Source organism: Belonocnema kinseyi, chromosome 9 (assembly GCF_010883055.1).
Source record: "Belonocnema kinseyi isolate 2016_QV_RU_SX_M_011 chromosome 9, B_treatae_v1, whole genome shotgun sequence".
In the NCBI taxonomy this organism is placed as follows: Eukaryota; Metazoa; Arthropoda; class Insecta; order Hymenoptera; family Cynipidae; genus Belonocnema; species Belonocnema kinseyi.
In genome coordinates, this window is record NC_046665.1 from 100,545,596 (window position 1) to 100,568,231 (window position 22,636).

The window sequence follows — 22,636 nt, forward strand, 5'->3', positions numbered from 1 at the left end:
TTAATTATTTTAAAAACTGTTAAAATCGAATTTGGGCAGATTTTTCTTTTGAAAATTCGTAAAATTCCCGATTTTCCGGTCCGGCGGCTACCCTGTTCTTTATAAAAAAATCCTTGATTTTAAAAAATTCTAATTTTTAATTTTTTTAACCTTTAAAACTGCATTTTAAAATACTTGAAATTAAAATATATGCTTACAAATTAAAAATCTAAAATGGAAAATTTTTAGAGTGAAAGGTTTCCGAATTACGCGTTCTAAACTAAATGACATAATAATATATAAAAATCAAAATTTAGGAACTTATTTTAAAACGGTTGAAATCAAAGTTGGACAAAATTTTTAGAATACAAATTTTGTAAAATTCCCGGTCGAAAAATAAATTCACCCAGAAATATTTCAGATTCTCTCAAATCTTTTGAAATCCATTGGAACTTTGTAAAGCTCTCTAAAATATTAAGGAACTTGAAAAAATACATTAAGTTATTTCAAATCCCTTTATCATTTTACCAATTGATCCTCAGAATTAATATAATAAAAATGTTTAAATCTTTGTGAATTTTTCTTCAAATTTTTGAATATTTTTGAAATGTTTCTTTAAGCTTTCTTTGTGAAATCTCGAATATTTGAAATCTTTTTTTTTAATCCTTTAAAATCTTCTCTAAATTGTTTAAATCTTTGAAAATCTTTTAAATGTTTTGAAATCTGTGTTGGTACAATCTTTTGTATTCGTTGAAATTATTAAATTATTTGAAATCTTTATGAAATCTCGCTTTTTCAAATCTTTGAAATCCTTTTAATCTTTGTAGTTTCAAAATATTTGTGAAATTGTTGTGAAATCTGGCGTACACGCCTCTTTTAAATCGTTGACATTCGTCTTTGTGAAATGTTAAAAATTCTGAAACTGAACTGACATCGAAATTTGTAACCAATAATTTTTATAACTTGTAAGTTGAATAGCACAACAAAATTTATACCAATATTCTATGTTAGCGGAGAAGAAATAAAAAAATGATTTATAATATTAAAGTCTGTTCTTTGAAATCTATAAAATAATTGGTGCAGCCTGCAAAAAGTTTCTTGAAATCTATTTATTCTGTAAGAAACAAAAGAAAGATTATACCTTGATAAGTAATAAAATTTCCAGTCCCAAGATCTTTTCTCAACTAGTTGTTACTTCGAGGGCTACATAACTCTTGCAATCAGTATACACACGTTTTTGCAATCACTTGAAATCACCGTGCAATCACTTGCGATCACTCGCAATCACGTCCTCTTGTACATGCACAATCACTTGCAACCGCATGCAGTCACTTTCAATCACCTAAATTCATCCTGAAATCAAGTGCAATCACTCTACAATCACATCTCGACTTGGATATTATTTTTTTAGTTTCTAAAAGCTATTCGATTAAATAATAAAATCTATCATTTATTTTTGCAACGATTTTATCATTTAATGGAATAGTTTTCGAAAAATAATATACAAATACAATTATGGTTATTAAAAAAATAATGTATCTCCCACTGTTGGGTAAGTTACTTTATTTTTGAGTAACTAGTTAAAGTTAAGTTACTTAACGAAAAAAAGTAACTACTTATAGTTACGTTACTTTGAACTGTAAATCACTATTGTTAAAAACCTGATTGACTTATTATTACTTAAAGTTGTTTTATACCTTAAATTTGAAATTTTGGAAATTAAATCTAAAAATAATCTATTTTAATAATACAAATCATAGGAAAGCTTTTGCGAAATAAGAAACATTTGTGCTCTTTGATACTCTTGCAGGGTTAATTAAAATTTTCAATCTATCTAATAAATTATTTAAAATATAAAAAACATGTTTTATGTTAGTGACTTTTACTGTAAATTAATATTTCCAAACAAAAATTTTAATTTAAAATCATACGTTTTCGAGGACTTGAAACCTTTTTAATTTTTAAGTCAATATTCGAGGTTTGTTAGTTTTTTCCTTCCCGGAAATCAGCACTTTAAATTCAGTATTTTGTCGGTAATTTCTGGCATTTTTTAAGAAAAATTATTAGAATTAAATCCAATCATTTATGTTTGAAATAATCAATATTTCAAGCTTTAAAACTTTCGAATTATGTTAGTGTTTTTCATTAGAAATTTTAATTTTAACTCAAAAATCCTTAGAATTCAAAAAGTTTCATAATTTTTTAAAATCATTTTAAATTACATTAGCATTTTAAATCAAAAATGGATATTTTTAATGAAGAACTATTATAATTTGAACTAGACTTAGAATCTTTTGACAATTTTAGATTATGATAGTGTTTTTCGTCGAAAAATTTGAATTTTTAACTGTTATAAATGGAGCATTCAATTTTCTTCAATTTTCAACAGTTGAAAAATGATGCAAATTGAGATTCCATTTTGAACAGTTAAAACTCAAGAAAAAGGATTAATTTAGATTAAAAACACGTGTTAAAAATGTACTATTTACATCATTTCACCTGAGAATTTAATATATGAACATTTCAATCCATTAAAAAAAAGATTGAAAAAAGTCGATTTTTTAAAAAATAATATAATAATAAAAACATTTTTAACAGAAATGTAACGGCTTGATCGATCAATACTTTTTAAGTTCATGTTGCTATCTTATGCAAACTCTTAATTTCGGAAAATCATAGAAACCATCAAAATAAGGTCTATCAAAATGTATGTTGTTACAAGGAACAAACTTTTGAGTCACAATAGTGTTATATTCCAAATATTAAAAAAGTCTTCCTGTAAAGAATTTAAAAAAATTATAAGTCGGTATTAGTAGATCATAACAAAGTAAGTAACGAGATAATTCTAAAAGAAATTGGTGCAGAAGAGACGCTAGTAGACACATGGGAAAGAAATCGGTTAAGATGGTTCGGACATGTTGAGAGAATGCCAAATGAACGACTAACGAAACAAGAGTATCAAGGTAAAGTAAATGGCAACGTACCCAGAGGTAGACCGCGGAAAGAATGGTTAGAATGTGTGAATGAGACCCTACTTAGAAGAGACATTAGAAGTCACAGAAACACGAGAGCCTGCATGAAAAAATGCATGGATATAAAAGAAGCTAGAGAAGTATGCCAGGACAGGAAAGTATGGCGGCAAATATTTAATAAAAAGAGTGTCAGTAGAGTGAATGACGCCTGAAACAAAAGACCTTGGCCAATAATGGACCCAAGTGGGGAACCTTACATAACGACTTCGTGAGGTTCTTCGCTTGGGGTGATTGCTAGAGAGATTGATCAGCAACCTGGGTCGGAGCAGTGTTGCGGAACGAACGCGTTATTTACTTAAATAGCACGAGAATTCTGGATCAATCTGAAAAATCTCTATCCCTTCCACACACTACTCCTTTCCCCTACCAATTGAGTCACGCCTACCCCGAAAGGGAAATGGCTTAATGGTGTAACAATAAAAGATCATCGAAAGTTCGACAATAGGTAAATCGATGCGTCTTGAAAACGCCTAGAAATATAACATAAAATTTGCATACTACCGTAAAAATGGGGGAGAAAGATACTCATAAACGTTTTTTTGAGAAAAATTGAAACACTTTTTATAGTTCTATTTTTTATTTATTGATGATGAATTATATTAAATATCTCCAAAGTATATTTGAACAATTATTATTACATTTAAAAATGAGTTCAATCACTTTATCATAAGCAACCATTTTAAATCGACTTAAATTTATTTGAAATAGCTTTGAATCGAATTTAAATTACTTTTAATTCACCTTGAAACCCCCGAAATCACATATAATTCACCATGAAATCACTGAAATCACTCAGAATTTACCGTGCAATCACTGTAATTATTCAGATTTAACAGTGCAATCTCTCGCAATTAACCGTAAAATCACAGCAATAACTAGAAATTCACCCTACAATCACTCGGAACTTACCGCGAAATCACTGAAATCACTCGATATTCCACATGAAATCACTCAGAATTGACCCTGCAACCAACCGAGATGACTGCATTCATTTACAATCACTTGCAATCGGTGCACTACTAAATTTGGAGTAATGTGCTCCTCGTGTTACTTTCATAGTAGACTGAAAGATCTAAATTACTCTTCGCATTTCAATAAAATTACTGTTTTAAAAGCAAAATATTTAAATTCAAGGTTTTCATGAAAAATTCAAAGAGATTTCCAGGTTTTTAAGGTTCAATAAAATTCAAGGAGAATTCGAGGTTTTCGAGATTTTCAAGGTCGCTGGAAACATATCCTGTACAATCATGCCATATCTTCCGAAATTCTGAACATTCTTTATTCTAAAATATTTTTAAAATTCTTTGAAATTTGTTTAAAAGTCAACTAGAATATTCCAAATTAAAAGCTCTTGCAAATACCTTAAAGTTTTAAATGACCATAAAATCTGAAAAATCTATAAAAACTATTGAAATCTATTAAAAATTTCTCGAAATCTTTTAAAATACCTTGCAATGTTTTAGAAGAATTGAAAGAAAAGTGACATTATTAAATGTTACATTATGCCCTGATATCATGTAATCTCATGTGAGATTAAAAGTGTTTCGATTTTTATTAGTAAAAAATGTGATTTATGTAAAAAAAAATCGTTCATAATTGAAGAATTTTGAATATCGTGAACTCTCAAAGTTTAATTATTTTAAACACTTTGATAATGCAAGAGAAACAACTTCATGTAGTTAACCTCTAACCCTAAATCGCCAGCTAACTTCACAGTGGCGCAAATCCGCTCTCTACTGATTAAAAATATCCTGAAGTTTCACGGTATGAGTGATGATCTCCAAAATGATAAATTACTCTGTTGGAAGTCATTTTTTCACTGCTGTTTTGAAAAAGCTATAACCAAAAATGGAATGGTTGAAGACGATTCGAGTAAATATGAATATATAGTAGAAAAGCTGATTATTAAACGTGTTCCAATCAGTGTATTGAGGTCGCAATGTGATATTTACAACATTGATAAGTCAAATATTTTGAATGATGCAACACAATTTTCGAATGACGATCAAGTAAAATTCCAACCTCTATCAACTACGCTAGAAACTTCATCAGCCTCTTTGAAAAGTAACCTTCAAAGCACCCCTCACAATCCAGTTTCCGAAGTGAATTCACAAGTTTCTAAAATAAGTCACGCAGTAACGCAAGCACGAAATATTAAAGAAGAAAGTTCTGTATTAGAAAGATCTTTTCATGAAAATGAACCAGACCTAGAAGTAGAAATATCAAATACAGAAGAAGCTATTGAAAACGAATATATTCCAGATCTAACAGATAAAATATTTTCTCCAAGAAGTTTTCAATGTTATAAACAAGAAAATACCTCATGTCTGTCATTTAATCAAAGGAACCTCAAAGCTCACTCAGAAAATATAGAAATGAAGAGACATCTTCAACAACTGAAGCAACCGAAACATAGGCCTCAAACGTCCGAGAGGATACGAAAAGTTCCTCCCAAAGCTGATCTCGTAGTGGCTCCAGTTGAAGTACATTATGAATCTCCTAATTTGAGATCGATGAGAAAACATTCCAAGAAAATGGAACCATCAATCTTGAATCGTCAGCCAGCTTTCGAAGATAGGAAATCTGAAAGAGAGAGAATGAGACGAAGAGAAAAAGACGAATCTCCTATCGAAGAATCTTCGGCAAAATCGGAAAATTATAGTGATGAAGCAGCTGAAACTACACTAAGGTGGAAAATTATAATTAAACATCACCAACCAAACACACCTGAAAATAAAAATCAGGATACAATATAAGTTCTGATAAAAAAATGTACTTAAAGAATTTATTGAAGACTTAATACTAATGTTTGCCTGTCTGTAAATTAAAATTCGTATAACTTTAGTTATGAAGTGAATTAAATTTCGATCCTCTTTTCTTAAAAAAGAATCTCTTTCAATATTGAAACAGAAGTTTTTTTTCCAATGTACAATTTAAGTCAAGTGCCGAAAGATTAGTACTTCATTATTTAAGAGCCTCTTAATAATAAAAACGAATTAAAGCTACTTAATATACAATAATAAAATTGAGATTCAAAATTATACAGGTTACTGGTGTGGACGATAATCATAATGATTCGTTATTAGCATCTGATTCAGGACTGGACTGATCCGTCTTGTTTAACCTAAAAAAAAATTGCATTTTTAAAATAAACTCTTAGCGTATTTCTACAGGGTGTCTACTCAAATTCTGGAAACAAATTTCCTTAACAATTCCAAGTTTTGTCCAGGTATCTCAACATTATTCTAGGTCATAATTTTTCATAGTACATTGGGAATATTGGTCTACCATTACGCCACATGGTGCCGAAAAATGGAACTAGAAAGAGTAGGTACAATTTTAAACATGTATTTTAATTTTTGCATAAAAATGTTTTTACGATTGTTTTGTGAAGTATAAAACAATTATTGAATACTAGAAACAAATATTCATCAGAAAAGAATAGTTTTAGATAGAATTTCCATCTTTTAAAATGAAAACACATTTTTGTGAAATAGGTTTTTAAAGAAGATACAATTATTTAATTATTTAATGTGAATTTTATTGCATTGTAAGCTTAAATAAACTTTAATTAATGTATGTAGCGACAAATTTTATCCATATTATGCCAAGACTACGAATAATAGACGACTGGAATTTAAATACGAATTCTAATCTAAATTTTAGATCGGATTTTTAAATAGTAAATATTTCGTATCTAAATTAATAAAAATTTACTTTGAGTTTATTTTTGTTTCAAAATAAGTCTATTGAAGTTTATAATCATTTGAAAATCACAATAAAGAGAACAATAATTGTTTTTTTTATTTAGAAACATATTTCTGTCATAAAATGTGTTTTTTTTTAAACTAAAAAAAAATTGTTAAAACACTTTTATGCACAACTTAAAGCGCATCTTTAAAATCATGCCTATTCTTTCTAGTTCGAGTTTTTGTCACCAGGTGGCTTATCGCAGTTTAACCATTCCCAATAGTCATACGAATATTTCGCATTTTTCAAAACAATCGACTTGGAATATGTATCAAGTTTCGTGAGTTTATTATAAATATTTTTTTTCTGTTTCAACAGATTGAATTAAAATGTTTAATTAAGAAGGTTTGACGAATTATAAAATATTCTTAAATATATTAGCACCGCCGATTAATTAAATAATTCTGAAATCATGATTAATCATTTCTTGAATTTGTCTCTGAAGTTCATTGATTTGAATAATAATTTAAACAAATTTTTATTTGATCTTTTACTTGAAATTTAGTGTAAATTCAATTAATTTATGCATTTTCAACTAAAAAATATATTTTTTTTTAAAACTAAATAGTTGAATTTTGACCTGAAAAAGATAAATTTTCAAATCATCTGATAGATTTTTTACCGAAATGATGAATGTTAAATTGGAAAAATTACATTTAAACACATATATGAATTTTAAGATAAAATGATAAACCTTTAACTGGAATAGTTAAATTTCAACCAAAAAAGATCAATTTGCAACCACAAATTAAATTTTCAGTTAGAAAAAATAATTTTCCACATAAAAACAACAAATATGCAACCAAAATGATGAATTTTTAACTAAAAAAGATCAATATTAAGGGGGTAGGTGCGTATAGATGGCGAAAAATTAACAGGAACTTTAGTAATTTTTTTCTCAAAGACTATTCAATATTTTTCGTTATAAACAATTAAGAAGTAAGAACATGTTGAAGGTAATAACTTTTTTTCCTCTCAATTCGTGCCGTTTTTTATAGCTGCTGTGTTACACTCAAACATAAAAATCAAATCGTTTTGTTATTGTCACATAAAAATCTCGTCCATAAACTAAATCTAAAATTATTTAAATGTTTTGAAAAAAAATGGCAGACTTTTAAAAAAATTTTGAAAATAGTAGGGTAGACACCCTGTTCTAATACACTAATTAACAAAACCTTCAGAAAAAGCTCACCGTGGCCGTTTTACTTCATCGTTTGCAGATAAATCGGGGAACAAGGTACGCCGGGTCTGTAATGATAAAACATAAGTCTATTAATTAATGTTCAAAATTAACTTTGCATAACTTAAGTTTTTAGAATACCAAAAACAGGTTATTGAAATTTTTTAAATCGAACAATTAAAGCTACAAATTTTTCATTTGAAGTAATAAAAACTGAACTTCAAATTAAAAGAATGAATGTGGAACTCTTTTGAATTTTAAACTTTTAAAGAGGAAATTTAAAGTTTTGTATTCAAACGCACAATAATATACGCCCATAAAATGAAAGCTATTAACAAATTTCAATTGAACAGTTTTAAATTAAATACCGTCAAACTAAAAAATTTTTTTTTTATCTTTTTATATTGTACAGTTTAAAGATTTCTGATTCAAAAATGTAAATCTCCGCTATCATTTTCAATGCAAAATTTAAGAATGAATCAATACATTTCTAAATTTTCCAATTTATATAATTTTAAGCAATTTTAGTTAGAAAAATTAAAAACTGAACGATTAAACTTTTTGTTACCTGAAGATTTTTTATTAGAAGTTAAATTATTGTTATTTTAAGTCGTTAAACATTGACAAATACTCAATTATTATTTAAACATCAAATTTTGGTTTTGTTTTGAAACGTTTTTAAACATTCTCTCAAAACTATTTTTTTTAAATAGAAAATGACTTAAAATTTTTACAGGAATTAAAAAAAGCGATCATGAAACCTTTTAAAAACCTTAAAAAGCTTCAGAAATTTTATTTCGAAATCTTCAAAAATCAACATTTTGTTTGAAATATTTTCAAAACTTCTAAATAACTTTTAAAATGAATTTAAAAGTCCTGTTTTAAATTAAGTTTTAATCTTTTCGGAATTTCTAAATTTCTCTTAAAGTTACTCGAATTTTTAGTTAATTGATAATCGTTCAATTGTTATTTATACATTTTAATTCAAAAGTTTCACTCACAAACTAAAAATATACAACATTCAAGGCTTTATATTTCAAACAATTTAGTTTCCAATTTTTTAGTTTTTAATATCTCATTTATAATTGTTCATTTTAAATGCGCAGTAAAATATTAAAAAATGGTTCTTTTCCTTTATACAAATTTTTTAATTGAACAAGTTAAAAATGGAATATTTTAGACTGAAAAAATATTTAAATAGGATTTGAAATTCAATAAAAGCGTTTCATTGTGAATCTTTTAATTTGACATTATTTTAAACTTGAAAATAGTTTATAAAGTTTCAATCGTACGTTTAGATTTGTTTAACTAATAAGGCTTTCGAATTTAAATTTAAATTTCTTGATGTTAAATTCTGTAAAAGGTTTAGTTTCAAAGAGATTTAAAATCGTCTTGTAAAATAAATTATTATTCAATGTTTAATACTAAAATTCGATACTAAAATATAATTGAACACTAAATGTTGTCATTGATAACATTGAACTTAACATTAAAACAGAAGTTATAATCGAACTAATTTTGAATTTCATTATGTCATGGATATGAAAGTTGTGATATTTCAAGTGATTGGATAGGTTTTTCTTCAAAAAATGTGTAAGGTTACCCAGTCAAAAAATAAAAAAAACTGCAATTTTGATGTTTCTAAAATTCCCAGTCATTTATTTATTTTGGCAATTTTTCGGATTGTAGCTTTTCTTGGAATCTTTTAAAAATGCCTTTGCCTCTTTTAAAATGCTGCATTTAAATATTTCAACTCTTTTGAAATTCCTTAAGATTACTGAAATAAATGAAAAAATTACTTGTAATCTTTTTAAATTCCCTTTTAAAATCCCATAAAACTTTCTAAATTTCTGAAAAATTCTTTAGAATTTTACAAAATACCTTAAAATCCTTTAGATTCCTTCAGATTGTTTAAATATATTGAAAATTCTTTGAAATATTTTAAAATACACGACAATATTTGAAATCCCTTACAACTTTTTAAAGCTCTTTACATTCATATAAAATTTTAAAAACACTCTATAATCTTTATAATATGTTGGAATTCCTTACAATTATTGAAATGTATGCACAATTTTTTGGAATCTTTAAAAATACCCTAAAATATTTCAAATTCTTTGAAACTTTATTAACCCCTTAAAAATGCCTTTGAATCTTTTACAATACAGTATTAAAATATTTCAAATAAATTATTATTCAACGTTTAATACTAAAATTCTCAGCACTCAAAACTATTGACCTGAGCATTAAAAATAAGTTGAAATTGAACTAATTTGAATTCCATTATGTCATGTGATATGAAATTTATGATATTTCAAGTGATTGGATGGATTTTGCTTCTAAAAATGTGTAAAATTCCCGTTCAAAAAATAAATTCACTGCCATTTCCTGGAAAAGAAAGAAAATAACACTTACATTATCTTCGCTCTTATTTTGGCAATTTTCTGGATTGCAGTTGCAATTACTGCAGGCAAGATCGTTCTTTCTACAACTGCAAAGTCGAGTCGAACATTTCGTTTTACAAGCACATTTGATCTCGCCGTCCGACGATCTTTTCATAGCCCCGCGATTTTCTACAGGTATATTTCTCGTATTGTTCTGAAACAAAAATAACATTTTGTTAATGAGAGTTACTTACAGCGCGTCTACTCAAATTCTGTAAAAAAAATTCCCTGACAATGCAAGGTTTTTTCCAGGTATCTCACATTTTTTCCAGGTATAATTTTTCATAGTATCGAGAGATTAAAATGTTTCACATTTGTTATATACAATCAACTCGGAATATTATGTTCAATTTACAAAGTTCTGACAAATTATGCTATACGATATTCTTAAATTTATTAGCACCATCAATTCATTATGTACTTGAATAATACTATAAACAATGTTTATTAAACATGATTAATAATTTGTTGAATTTGTCTATGGTGTCCATGAATTTGAATAATAATTCAAACAATTTTTCATTTTATCTTCTTATAGTTCAAATTCGGTGCATATTTAGATAAAATGAATGTAGGCATTACATCAAATTAAATTTAAAGCGCTTCGAAATCCGAACTTTTCAAGTAAAAATATTGTTTTTTTTTAAATATAAATTAATTTTCAACCAAGAAGTTGAATTTTCAATCATAATGATTCATTTACTACCAAAAAAGACGATTTAATAACAAAATGTATGAATTCTCAACCAAATAATTGAATCTTAAACCAAAGGTAGTTTTCAACAAAGCAGTAATAAATGAATTTAAAACCAAAAAGATGAATTTTTAACAAAAGGAGTTTAACTTTCAACCAAAAAAGATAAATTTTCATTTGAAATGATGAATGTTTAATTGGAATACTTGAATTCTCAATCAGAAATATGAATTTTTACACATGAAGATTAATTTTCTACCAAGGACATATTTTTAACTAAATTCAGGGTGGCCGTTTTAATCGAAGAAAAAAACTCCCGGTCATTTCACAGTTTTTTCCCGGTTCACAAACATTTTCACGGTCAATGAAATTTAAAAAATCGAACTCTATTCTAAATATTTTTCCATTTAAAACAATAAACAACAAATTAAAATTTTCAATGCTCTAAATTAAAGAATCAAGCAATGAAATTTAGAAAATTTCAAAATCATATTTAAGTAATTTTAAGCTACAAAAAATTACAAATTTTTTTTTTTTTTAATTAGAAGTTAAATTATTTTCATTTTCAATAGTTTAAGCATCCTTCAAAACTTAAAAAATTGATTTCAAAACATTGAGAAATCTAGAAGTGGTTTTATATTTTTCCAAATTTAAAATCATTGTTAAAATCGTTTAAAAACGTTTAAATATATTTTTAAATGAATTGAAGTTTTCCTACAACTTTTAGAAGATCCTGAAAATTAAAAAAAGTCTTTAAAATCTGAATTAATAAATAACAATAGGAACACTTATTATTTGTAGAAAAAATTAGAGTAATCTTAAGAGACATTTAGAAGTTTTAAAAATATCAAAATTAAATTTAGAACTTGAAATGATTTCAAAACATTTACACGAAGTTTGTGACTCGAAAAAATTGGGATATTCGTACCGAAATTTTCGTGCAAATGCCCACAGCCGAATTTAAAACAAAATGCAGATTTTTGCAAATTTCAAACAAAAAATTTAGAAACTTTTTAAGAATTGTAAAAGGATTAAAAAGAATAAAATTTTTTTCTTAAGATTCCTAGGAAAATTGAAAATGATTTTTCATTTTGAAAAATTATTGTAACAGAGCATTAAAAAAAATATTAAGAGATTTCCAAAATTATCAAAACAGAACCTGGAAGATTTTAAGGATTTATTTTTTTAATCGCAGGATTTTCCAAAAGTTGTAGGAAAAATTCGGTTAATTTTAAAACGTATTTAGAAGTTCTAAACAAAAATGTTAACACACTTCTTTTCAACTTCTTGAAGACATTTCAAGTTTTTAATTAATTTTGAATCTTTTCAAAACTTCGAAATATGTCTTGAAATTGCTCAAATTTTTTTGACAAATAATAAGTGTTCAATTGCTATTTATACGTCAAAATTTCACAATTTCAGTTACAAATTAAACATTTTTTAAACAGGACGATTCAAATTGTAACGTTAAAAGTTGAAAAGCTCTTCGAAATTCTACAGATTCAAATCTTTCTTTGTAAAACAATTCAGTTTCGAATTGTTTACTTTTACATATATTTGTGTTCAATTTACTCGTCTTAAATGAACAGTGAAATTCTTAATGGCTAAGAAAGTTAGTAAAAATAATATATTAATAAATTTATTTATTCAATTTAATATAAAAAATAATATAAAGCAAGACCTAAAACTTTGAATTAAAAATATTTTATTGATGAATCATTAAAATTTTTATTTAAAAATAAAATTATCAGAATAAATTATATTAATCTCAATTCGTATTAAGACTTTTGAATTCAAACAGTTACAATCTGGAAATTCTCAGATTTTGAACGAACTTGGAATCGATTTGTCAAATCAATTATTGTTCATTTTTTTATACTTTAATTATTTACAAAACTGTTGAAATCAAACTTGGGCAATTTTTTCTTCTGAAAATTCGTAAAATTTCCCGGTCTCAGAAAATTCCCGGTCATTTCCCAATTTCCCGGTCAACTAAAATAATGGGATATTCAATTGGAATAGTTACATTCTCAGTAAAAAAATTAATTTTCAGACAAAGAAAAACCGAATTTTCAACAAAATAGCTCATTTTTCAACCAGAGATTAATTTAAATTTAAAATGATGAAACTTCAACCAAAAAATTAATTTTAAACCAAAGAGTTTTAACTTTTAACCCAGTAATTAAACTTTTTTCATTCCAAAAAAAATGATGTCTGAAAAAATAAAGGTTATAAGAAACAAACAAATTGCAAACAAACTGTTGAATTTTCAAGCAATAAGATGAATTTCCAACCCAAAAGAAAGACGAATTTTCAACAAATTAATTAAATATAGTAATGTAAAGCTACTTTTAAAAATGGAGAATAATTCTTATTCATTTTTATAATTCAAATTTTAAAACAAATTAAGCACGCTCTCGAAAAAATGCCCTGACTTAAAAAAAATTCCCTGTCTTTTCACGGTATATAAAAATTCCTGGACAATTCCAGGTTTTCCAGGTAGGATAGACACCCTGACTTATAAGAGAGAAAGAAATATTTAACAAATAAATAGAAGGTACCATAAGTTTTTGGATGCGATTATAAAGAGGTGTTTTAATCCAGTCAGGATCATTCTCAACGTCATCATCAACAATGCTCTCGTCGGTTAAGAGGATAGCATTATAATCTGGAGTTTCCAGCAAACTCTTCGGCTTGGGTGCCTTCTTCTTCTTGGAATGGTGCTCCATTGACTTTTCCATTGCCTCTTTTTCCAGTTGCTCGCAGCGATTTTTATAATATTCTATCTGTTCCAGCAGCTCCTTATTGTCTTTCTTCACCACCGCAGGAGAATTGTACAAGGGAATAAGCTTCTGCTCTTTTTCGCGAATCTCCTGCTTTCTTATTGAGTTCTTCAACTTCTCCACTTCGTCCTAAAATATTGTAAAATAGATTTAAAAATGTTTAAATTTCCGATACACTATATTCAGAGTTGGCGAAAAATTTCATTTTCAAAATCCCCTGATTTTTCCTTGACTAACTTTTAATTTTCCCTGAGCATTAATATTTAAAGATTAAAATTTTGAACTTGTAACATTTCTATTACAAAATCTTTTATGAATGGAATAAAATAATTTTAAATTTGAATTTATAAATGTTAAATTTATTATTTTCAGGGCTGTTACAACTAATTTATTTTTAAATAAATAAATATTTCAGATGAATTTTAACGCATTCAGGATAAATTAATAAAACTTCAAAGCAATTTAATTTAAAAAATTCAAATTAAAAAATCTCCATTGACTTCCGTCACATTGATATGAGGGAAATGAGAAGAATTCGATGAAATTCGTAAAAACTCTAAAAAATTTGATAAAATGCCCATGAATTTCATATGAGTTTAGAAGAGTTCAGGATGAATGAAAAACAAAAACTAAAAAAATTTATACGACTACGAAATCCCTCACTTTTTGTGAATAAATTCTTTTAAATCCATTAAAATATTATAAAATTCCGTGAATTTCTAAGAAATCTGATATTTCTTGAAATTCTGGAAAATTGATTAAAATCATCGTAAAGCTTTTGAAATGCCTCGGAATTTTCAATTCTTTCGAAACCTTTCAAATTGTTAAAATCTACTAACAATTTAGTAGTTAATCCAAGGATTCATTTATTGAAAGAAAAGTGTTTATTTGAAAATTTGTATTTTTGATTTAAAAATTTACTTATTTTATTAGAATTTTCATTTTTCTTTGACAAAAATTGAACTGTATGGTTGGAAACTTAACAATCTTATTAAAAAGTCATACTTTTTGATAAAAATTCGACTATTTAGTAGAATATGAACTTATTGTTGACAATTCTTAGTTTTGTGTTGGAAAGTGAACTGGAATATTCTTTGGATGAAAATTTAACTATTTTTCTAAACGTTTTTCTTTTAATTCATATGTTTCAGAAGAAATGTCATCTTTCTTGAACAAAAAGTTCGGCTAAAAATTCAACTCTTTTTTTAAAGATTATCTTATTTTAAAATTCGCTTTATTTAGCAGAAATTGTCTCTTTTTTAGATAACAATCCACCTGTTTGGTTGAAAATACTACTGTTTTTTGAAAATTTAACTATTTCGTAGAAAATTTAGTTTTTGTTTAAATTTAATATTTGTGTGTTAGAAAGAGAACTAAAATCTTTTCTGGATGAAAATTCAACTATTTTTGTGATTTTTTTTCAATTTAGAATTAATCTGATTTGTTGAAAATTAAACTATTCTGTTTAAAAGTCATACTCTTTGGTTTAAAATTGAAGTATTTCGTAGAAAATTTACTTTTTGTTTAAAATTTAATTTTTGGTTTTGAAAAATGAATTGAAATCATTTCTGGATGCAAGTTCTCCTTTTTAAAAAAATGGTCGTTTCTATTAAAAATTCATCTGTTTTAGTACAATTTTCACCTTTCTTGGATAAAAATGCAACTATTTGATAGAGAATTAAACTATTTTGTTGAAAATACCAGCTTTTTTGTTAGAAAATTCGTCTTTTTTAATACAAATTCATTTTTTTTCGTACAACCTTACTTTTTGTTAAAAAATTCATATTTTGATCTTAATAAGTCAACTGTTATTTTTTTTGAATGAAAATTCAACTATTTTTCACAAACTTGTATTGAAATAAAAACTCATAGTTTTCAAGAGAAATTCGCCTTTTTGGATTAAAAATTCCATTTTTTTCATATAAACTTAATTCTTGTTTAAAAATTTATATTTTGATATTGAAAAGTCAACTGGAATTTTTTTTAACGGAAAATGCAACTATTTTTTGGCAATTTATCCTTTTCTTTTTAAAATTCATTCGATTTAGGACAAATGTTATTTTCTCGTTAAAAATGATTATTCTTTGATTGAGAATTCAACTTATTTGTTGAAAATTAATATCCTTAAATTGGAAATTCAACTACTAGAGCAAACATCTAATTTGTGTTTTTTTAAAGATTAATCATTTTTAGTAGAGAATTCTCCTTTTTCTGTGTAAAAAAAAAAGTAATTTTCGTAGTGTAAAATTTCATATTTTGTTGGGTAAAAATGAATCAGTTTCGTGGAAAATTGTTTGCCAAAGTCATATTATTTGTTTTAAAATTCAATTTTTGTGGATAAACTTCGACTTTCTGCTTGAAGGTTTAACAATTTAGACAAAATTTTATTTTTTTCTTTATTGAAAAATGTTTATTTGTTAGAAATTCGTCTTTTTTGTTTTAAAATCCTTTTCTCGTATAAATTTCATTTTTTTTCAGTTGAAATATAAACAATGACACTTTTTTTTGTAATTTATCTTTATATGTTGAAAATTCAACTATTATGTTAAAAATTTAATTATTTTGTTAAGAATTCAAGTATTTTGTTGAAAATCCATATTTTCTAGAAGAAAATACATTTTATTTCTTTGAAATAAATGAGTAAATTTCAACATTTTAAATTTGTGTCTAAAGTACTGATTCGTTCCCTTTATGAAAGATTCTATGTTAAAAGTATTGCAAGATTAAAATGCTGGTATTTGAATATTAATTATCAAGGAAAATGAAAAAGTAGTCAAGGAAAAATCAAGTCTTTTTGAAAATGAAGTTCTCGGACATCCGGCCTAATTCTAGTAGCAATAACTAGCAAAACATTTCTGGAAACTAAGAATTACGTTAAGTAAGGGGCGGGGGAGAGGTAAAAATATTTTGCTAAGGTATTTTAATTAACTACGTACCTTCAAATCATCAATCTCACAATTCATCACATAGCGTTTCTTCCTGTCTTCGGCTGTAATGTCAAAAAGACTCTTGAGAGCAATTTTTGCGTCTCTAATAGATATAAGACTTTGCCATCTACTGTTGGCCTGGTTTTCTGAAAAATATAACCATTAAAAACATGATTAGAAATATTACCATAATATTGTAGATATAATCATGAAAAATAAAAAATAAAACCTTGGTCAGACTCTAATATTTTCTGTTGAAGGTCAGTAATTTGTGTGTTCCTCAATTCGATAAATTCCACGAGGTCACCTTCTTGTTTCTGGAACACAGATGGTTCGTAATCGTCCTTCTTATCCCGGAGACCCTTTAATTGATTAACCAAAAGAGCTCTGTCTTGCATCAATCTTTCCAACGAACATTCCGCATCCACAGTGCTGAGAAGAACCTCCATTTCTTGAGAAACCCATGACTGGATGCTGTCTTTATTAGTCGTTTTCTCGTTCCTCTTTTGCTGAACCTTTCTCTGCTTTTCCAAAGCATCCTAAAAAACGAAAGAGATCAACATTAAAAACTCAAAAATTGTATTCAGACTTTCTAATAAATCCTGAAAAAAAATTCCCTGCATATTCAGGGTGGCGGTTTTAACCGAAGAAACAAAATGTACACGTATGAAATGGGAGGCACTAACATTTTTCAATTAAAATTTTTTTAATGGAATGCAGATAAACTGCAAAATTTAGAACTTTTATAAATTATAGAGCTCAAAGATTCAGATTAAACTCCAAAAATATAAATCCACATTAAAAGTTTAAATGCTCTAAATTAAAGAACCAAGCAATAAACTTTAAAAATTTTCAAAATTATGTTTTTTTAAGTAATTTTGAGCTATACAAATTAACAAAATAATTTTTTTTAAATTAATAATTTTTAAATTTAGAAGTTAAATTATTTTCATTTCAAAACATTGAGAAATCTAGAAGTGGTTTTATATTTTTCCAAACTTAAAATCATTGTTGAAATTGTTTAGAAACGTTTAAATATATTTTTAAATGAATTAAATTTTTCCTAAAACTTTTAAAAAATCCTGCAAATTAAACAAAAATCCTTAAAATTTGAATTTATAAATAACAATAGGAACACTTATTATTTGTAGAAAAAATTAGAGTAATCATAAGAGATATTTAGAAGTTTTAAAAATATCAAAATTAAATTTAGAACTTGAAATAATTTCAAATGATTTACATGAAGTGTTTGTCATAAAAAAATTGGGCCATTGAAAAAGATTTATCATTTTGAAAAATTATTTTAACAGAAAATTTACAAAGATTTTAAGAGATTTCCAAAATGATCAAAACAGAACCTGGAAGATTTTAAGGATTTTTTTTAATTTGCAGGATTTTCCAAAAGTCGTAGGAAAAATTCGGTTAATTTTAAAATGTATTTAAAAGTTCTAAGCAAAAATGTTAACACACTTCTTTTCAATTACTTGAAGACATTTCAAGTTTTTATTTAATTTTGAATCTTTTCAAAACTATGAAATATCTCTTGAAATTACTTAAATTTTGTTCACAAATAATAATTGTTCAATTGCTATTTATACGTCAAAGTTTAACAATTTCACTTACAATTTAAACATGTTTTAAACAGAAAGATTCAAATTGTGACGTTAAAAGTTGAAAAGCTCTTCGAAATTCTACAGATTCAAATCTTTCTATGTAAAAAAATGCAGTCATTTCCCTGTTTTTCCCGGTCATTTCCCGGATTCCCGGTCCAGCGACCACCCTACAATTCCAAATTTTTTCCAGGTATAATTTTTCGCGAGTCTATTATAAATAATGGTTTTTTTTTAGTTTCTATGAATTTAACTAATATTGCAAGATATTCTCAAATATTTCAGCACGATAGATTAATTAAATAATTAAATAGATTATTAATTAAATAATTGTTCTTTGATCTACTTATACTTAAAATACAATGCATATTTAGGTAATATAATGTGAGTACTATATTTAAAACTAATTTACACCACTTCACACTCCTAACTTTCCAAGTAGAAATTTATATTTGAAAAATGATAGATGAATTTGTAACTAAAAAGTTGAATTTTGAACCAAAAGTATTAATTTTCTACCGAAAAGACGATTTAAAAAAATGTATATTAAATTTCAATCAAACAGTTGAATTTTCAACTGAAAAAGATCGATTTTCAAACAAACAGCCGAATTTTGAACTAAAAAAGGTCAGTTTTCAACGAAAAATGGAATAGTTAAATTTTCAGTTACAACAATTATTTTGATGCAAAATCCTGTTATAAAAAACAAGAATCCAACGACCAAATTTGGACCACAACGAATAAACGAAAACCAAAAAAACAAAACAAACAAAAAAACAACGGTTGGCTGCCTTCTCATTTTTCTTTCCTCTTTTTTATTTTTTTTTTCGAAATTTTTTTTTGTTGTTTTTATTTTTTTGTTGTTTTTTTGGGGGTTTTTTCAGATTACAATAGGGTTTTTTTGTTTTCGTTTATTCGTTGTGGTCCAAATTTGGTCGTTGGATTCTTGTTTTTTATAACAGGATTTTGCATCAATTTGATTATTGGACGTTAAATGGGATTTTTAATTTGGATTTTGGTCTAATTTAAATTTCGTAAATTTTAACAATTATTTTTACAAAAAAAAAAACAGATTGATTTTTAAAGCAAATTTAATTTAACTTTTAACCAACTAATTTGATTTTCAACCAAAAAGATGAAGTAATTAATAAAATTATCAGTATTCAATTGCAATATTTAAATTTCTCAGCAAAAAAATAGATATTCAAACAAGAAGATTAGCTTTCAAAGAAGAAAGACGATTTTTCAAAAAAAAAAATGTATATAAATTACCAACAAAAAAGTTTGATTTTGAACTGAAATGATGAATGCTTATCTGGAATAGATGAATTTTTAACAAAAAGATGAGTTTTTGAGAAAAGAGTTCAATTTTCAACCAAGTAGTTTTATTTTCAACCAAAGATATTAATTTTAAACTAAAATGATAAATATTTAACTCGAATATTTCAATTTTTGAACCAAAAAGATTAATTTTCTACCACAAAGATGATTTTTCGACGAAAAATTTGCATTATCAAATACAAAAAAAACATGCTCTCTACCAAATAGTTGAATTTTAAACAAAAAAAGATCAAATTCCAACAAAAAATGGAATAGATCATTTTTAAACAAAAAAGCTGAATTTTCAACTAAAATGAGCGATCTTCAACTGGAATAGTTGACTTTTTAATTTGATTAATTACCAAATTAATTAATTAATTTTGACCAAAGAAGACTAATTTCATAGAAATATACGAGTTTTGAATTAAAAAGATAAATTGTCAACCAACAATTGAATAGTTAAATTTTCAGTCGAAAATTAATGTTTAACGAAAGAGATCAATTTTTAACTAGAAGGGTGTAATTTTCAATTACAATAGTTTCATTTTCCGCTTTAAACAAATAATTTGCAACAAAAACGAAACTAATTTTCTTTAAAATATTTACATTTTCAAACCAAGTGATGAATTTTCAACTAACATGATGAATCTTCAACTATAATAGTTGAATTTAAAACTAAAAAAGATCATTTTCCAATAAAATATTGAATAGTTTATTTTCAGTAAAAAAAAAAAATTTTCTAAACAAAAAATTAAATTTGTTTAATAGTTAAAGCTGTAATTAAAATGATGAATCGTTAACAAAAACAAATTAATCTGCGAACGAATTTTAAACAAAATACATAAATTTTCAACCTGATACTTGAATTTTCAACTAAAACTGATCAATTTTCAACCAAAAACCAAATAGCTGAGTTTTCATTTAAAAAATTTAATTTTCAGGGGGCTACTCGGCGGATGATTTTCAATTCCTGGTCATTTACTGTGTTTCCACGATCAAGTTTTTCAATTTTCCCGGTCAATTATAAGTAACACATTCATATTTGTTGCAAAGCGGAAACATTGATTTTAAATCATGAAATTGATTCTAAACATCCTTTAAAAAAACCCAGCAAAAAATTGCAAAATAAGTAAATTTTCAAATAAAATTATTAATCTTCAACTTTTTAAACAATAAGATTACTTTTCAAAGAAAAAGATTAAATTCCTACTAAAAAATACAATTTTTGAACATTACGCAGGCCCACAAAAAGAAAAAAGTATCCTGAGCAGATCACCAGGCAGGTGTATTCTTATTTAATATTTTTCGTCGCTGAATCCGAATCCGAAGTCAGATTGGAGGGTTTCCCAGTTACTTTTCGAAAAAAATGCAAAAAACATGGTTTTTTATGGTTTATAATAAAAAAATGGTTAAAATGTAGGGTTTCAAATTGGTTTCCTTTTACGCACACGCTTCTCTTCGAATGATCGGTGTAAAGGGTTTCTGCGACGTTTTTGTCCCGATGCTTTCTTTTCTCTTTTTATCATCCAGCGGTAGTCTACCAACATATTTATATCCCATCGTCCTTAAAATCGATGTTCGAATTCTTTTAGGTTTTGGTGAAACCTCTCTCCTTGTTCTTCACTGAAATCACTATTATTTTCTGGGAATCGATCGATATGCGAATCAAGGAAATGGAATTTCAAGCTCATTAGATAACCTAATTTCAGGAAATCTCGTACCATTGCTGCTACCAAATTTTCGTAATCCGCATCATTTGTAGTACCTACAAATTTTGTTGACACGTTTTTGAAACTTAACCATACCACTTTCTCGGTATCATTCATAGTTTCGACAAATTTTGCATCTCTAAGGAAACTGCGGATTTCAGGGCCATCGAAGATACCTTCATTTCATTTAGCATCACTTTTGTGACCAAAAACTTAGCCCAAATATTCAAAGCATTGCCCTTCCTTGTTTAAAGCTTTAACAAATCGTTTCATTAAACCAAGTTTGATATGAAGAGGAGGTACTAAAATTTTGGATGGATTGACGAGTGGTTCATTTATAATATTCTGCTTTCCAGGTTCAAAAGATGTTCTTGATGGCCAAGTTTTTTTTGTACAGTGATTTTTTCTATCGCTGCTATCAAACATTCGCAGGTAACATGGATACTTGGTGAATCCAGATTGTTGTCCAAGTATCATAGAGAGAATTTTGAAGTCTCCACATAATCGCCACTGATGTTCTTCATACTTCATTTTTTTACAAACTATTTCAAGGTTTGACTAATTTTCTTTTAGCACAATAGAATGTGCTAATGGTACAGGAACGTATTTGCTTGTATTGTGAAGAAGGACTGCCTTTAGGCTGCGCTTTGATGAATCAATAAACAAACTCCATATCTCAGGTTGATATATGTTTGGTTTAAACTCATCGATAAGTCCTTTCACATTTTTGCAGTAAACTAGATTTGTATCTATTCCAAAATATTTATGATAGTTTTCCTCTCGATTTCGATACACACTTACTTTAGTGCCCTTCGTCAACATATTCCTAATCTTTAACTCCGAAGTAATAAATTCAGCTTGTTCCTTCGATAGACCAACTTTTCTAAATAGATCATTATGATTTTTTTGATCAAATTTTTTCGTAGGTCTGTCTTCACTGAAAGGGATGAATTCCTCTTCGCTACTGGAAGAATACTCGTCTTCAGTCTCATCGGAGTCGCTTGAAGCCGTCTCATCAGATATGCTCTCACACGTTTCATTTTTTCTACCATGACCAGGATTCCTGACTATTTTTTTTAATTTACATCGACTTGCAGTGCATTAAATCCTGTAGTGAAGCTGGCTCGTGACTCGTTATCTTTTAAGCTTTCTACATACATCTTTTTTGGAAACTGAACGCTTGTAACAGTCTGATAAGCTACTTGATT

The 22,636-nt window shown here is 26.7% G+C and overlaps 1 protein-coding gene across 1 annotated transcript in view; it reads right to left on the reverse strand.

Annotated features, from left to right (window-relative positions):
• Positions 1-5,888: 5,888 nt before the first annotated feature.
• LOC117179723 (chromosome-associated kinesin KIF4) overlaps positions 5,889-22,636 on the reverse strand; it is a 46,583-nt gene continuing 29,835 nt past the window's right edge. Inside the window, exons 7-12 of the mRNA XM_033371765.1 lie at positions 17,019-17,328; positions 16,799-16,935; positions 13,641-13,991; positions 10,357-10,539; positions 7,954-8,009; positions 5,889-6,135 (exon numbers count right to left, since the gene is read on the reverse strand). Coding sequence (XP_033227656.1) covers positions 6,078-6,135; positions 7,954-8,009; positions 10,357-10,539; positions 13,641-13,991; positions 16,799-16,935; positions 17,019-17,328 — 1,095 coding nt within the window. The 3' untranslated portion in view covers positions 5,889-6,077. The remainder of the gene's footprint in view (positions 6,136-7,953; positions 8,010-10,356; positions 10,540-13,640; positions 13,992-16,798; positions 16,936-17,018; positions 17,329-22,636) is intronic.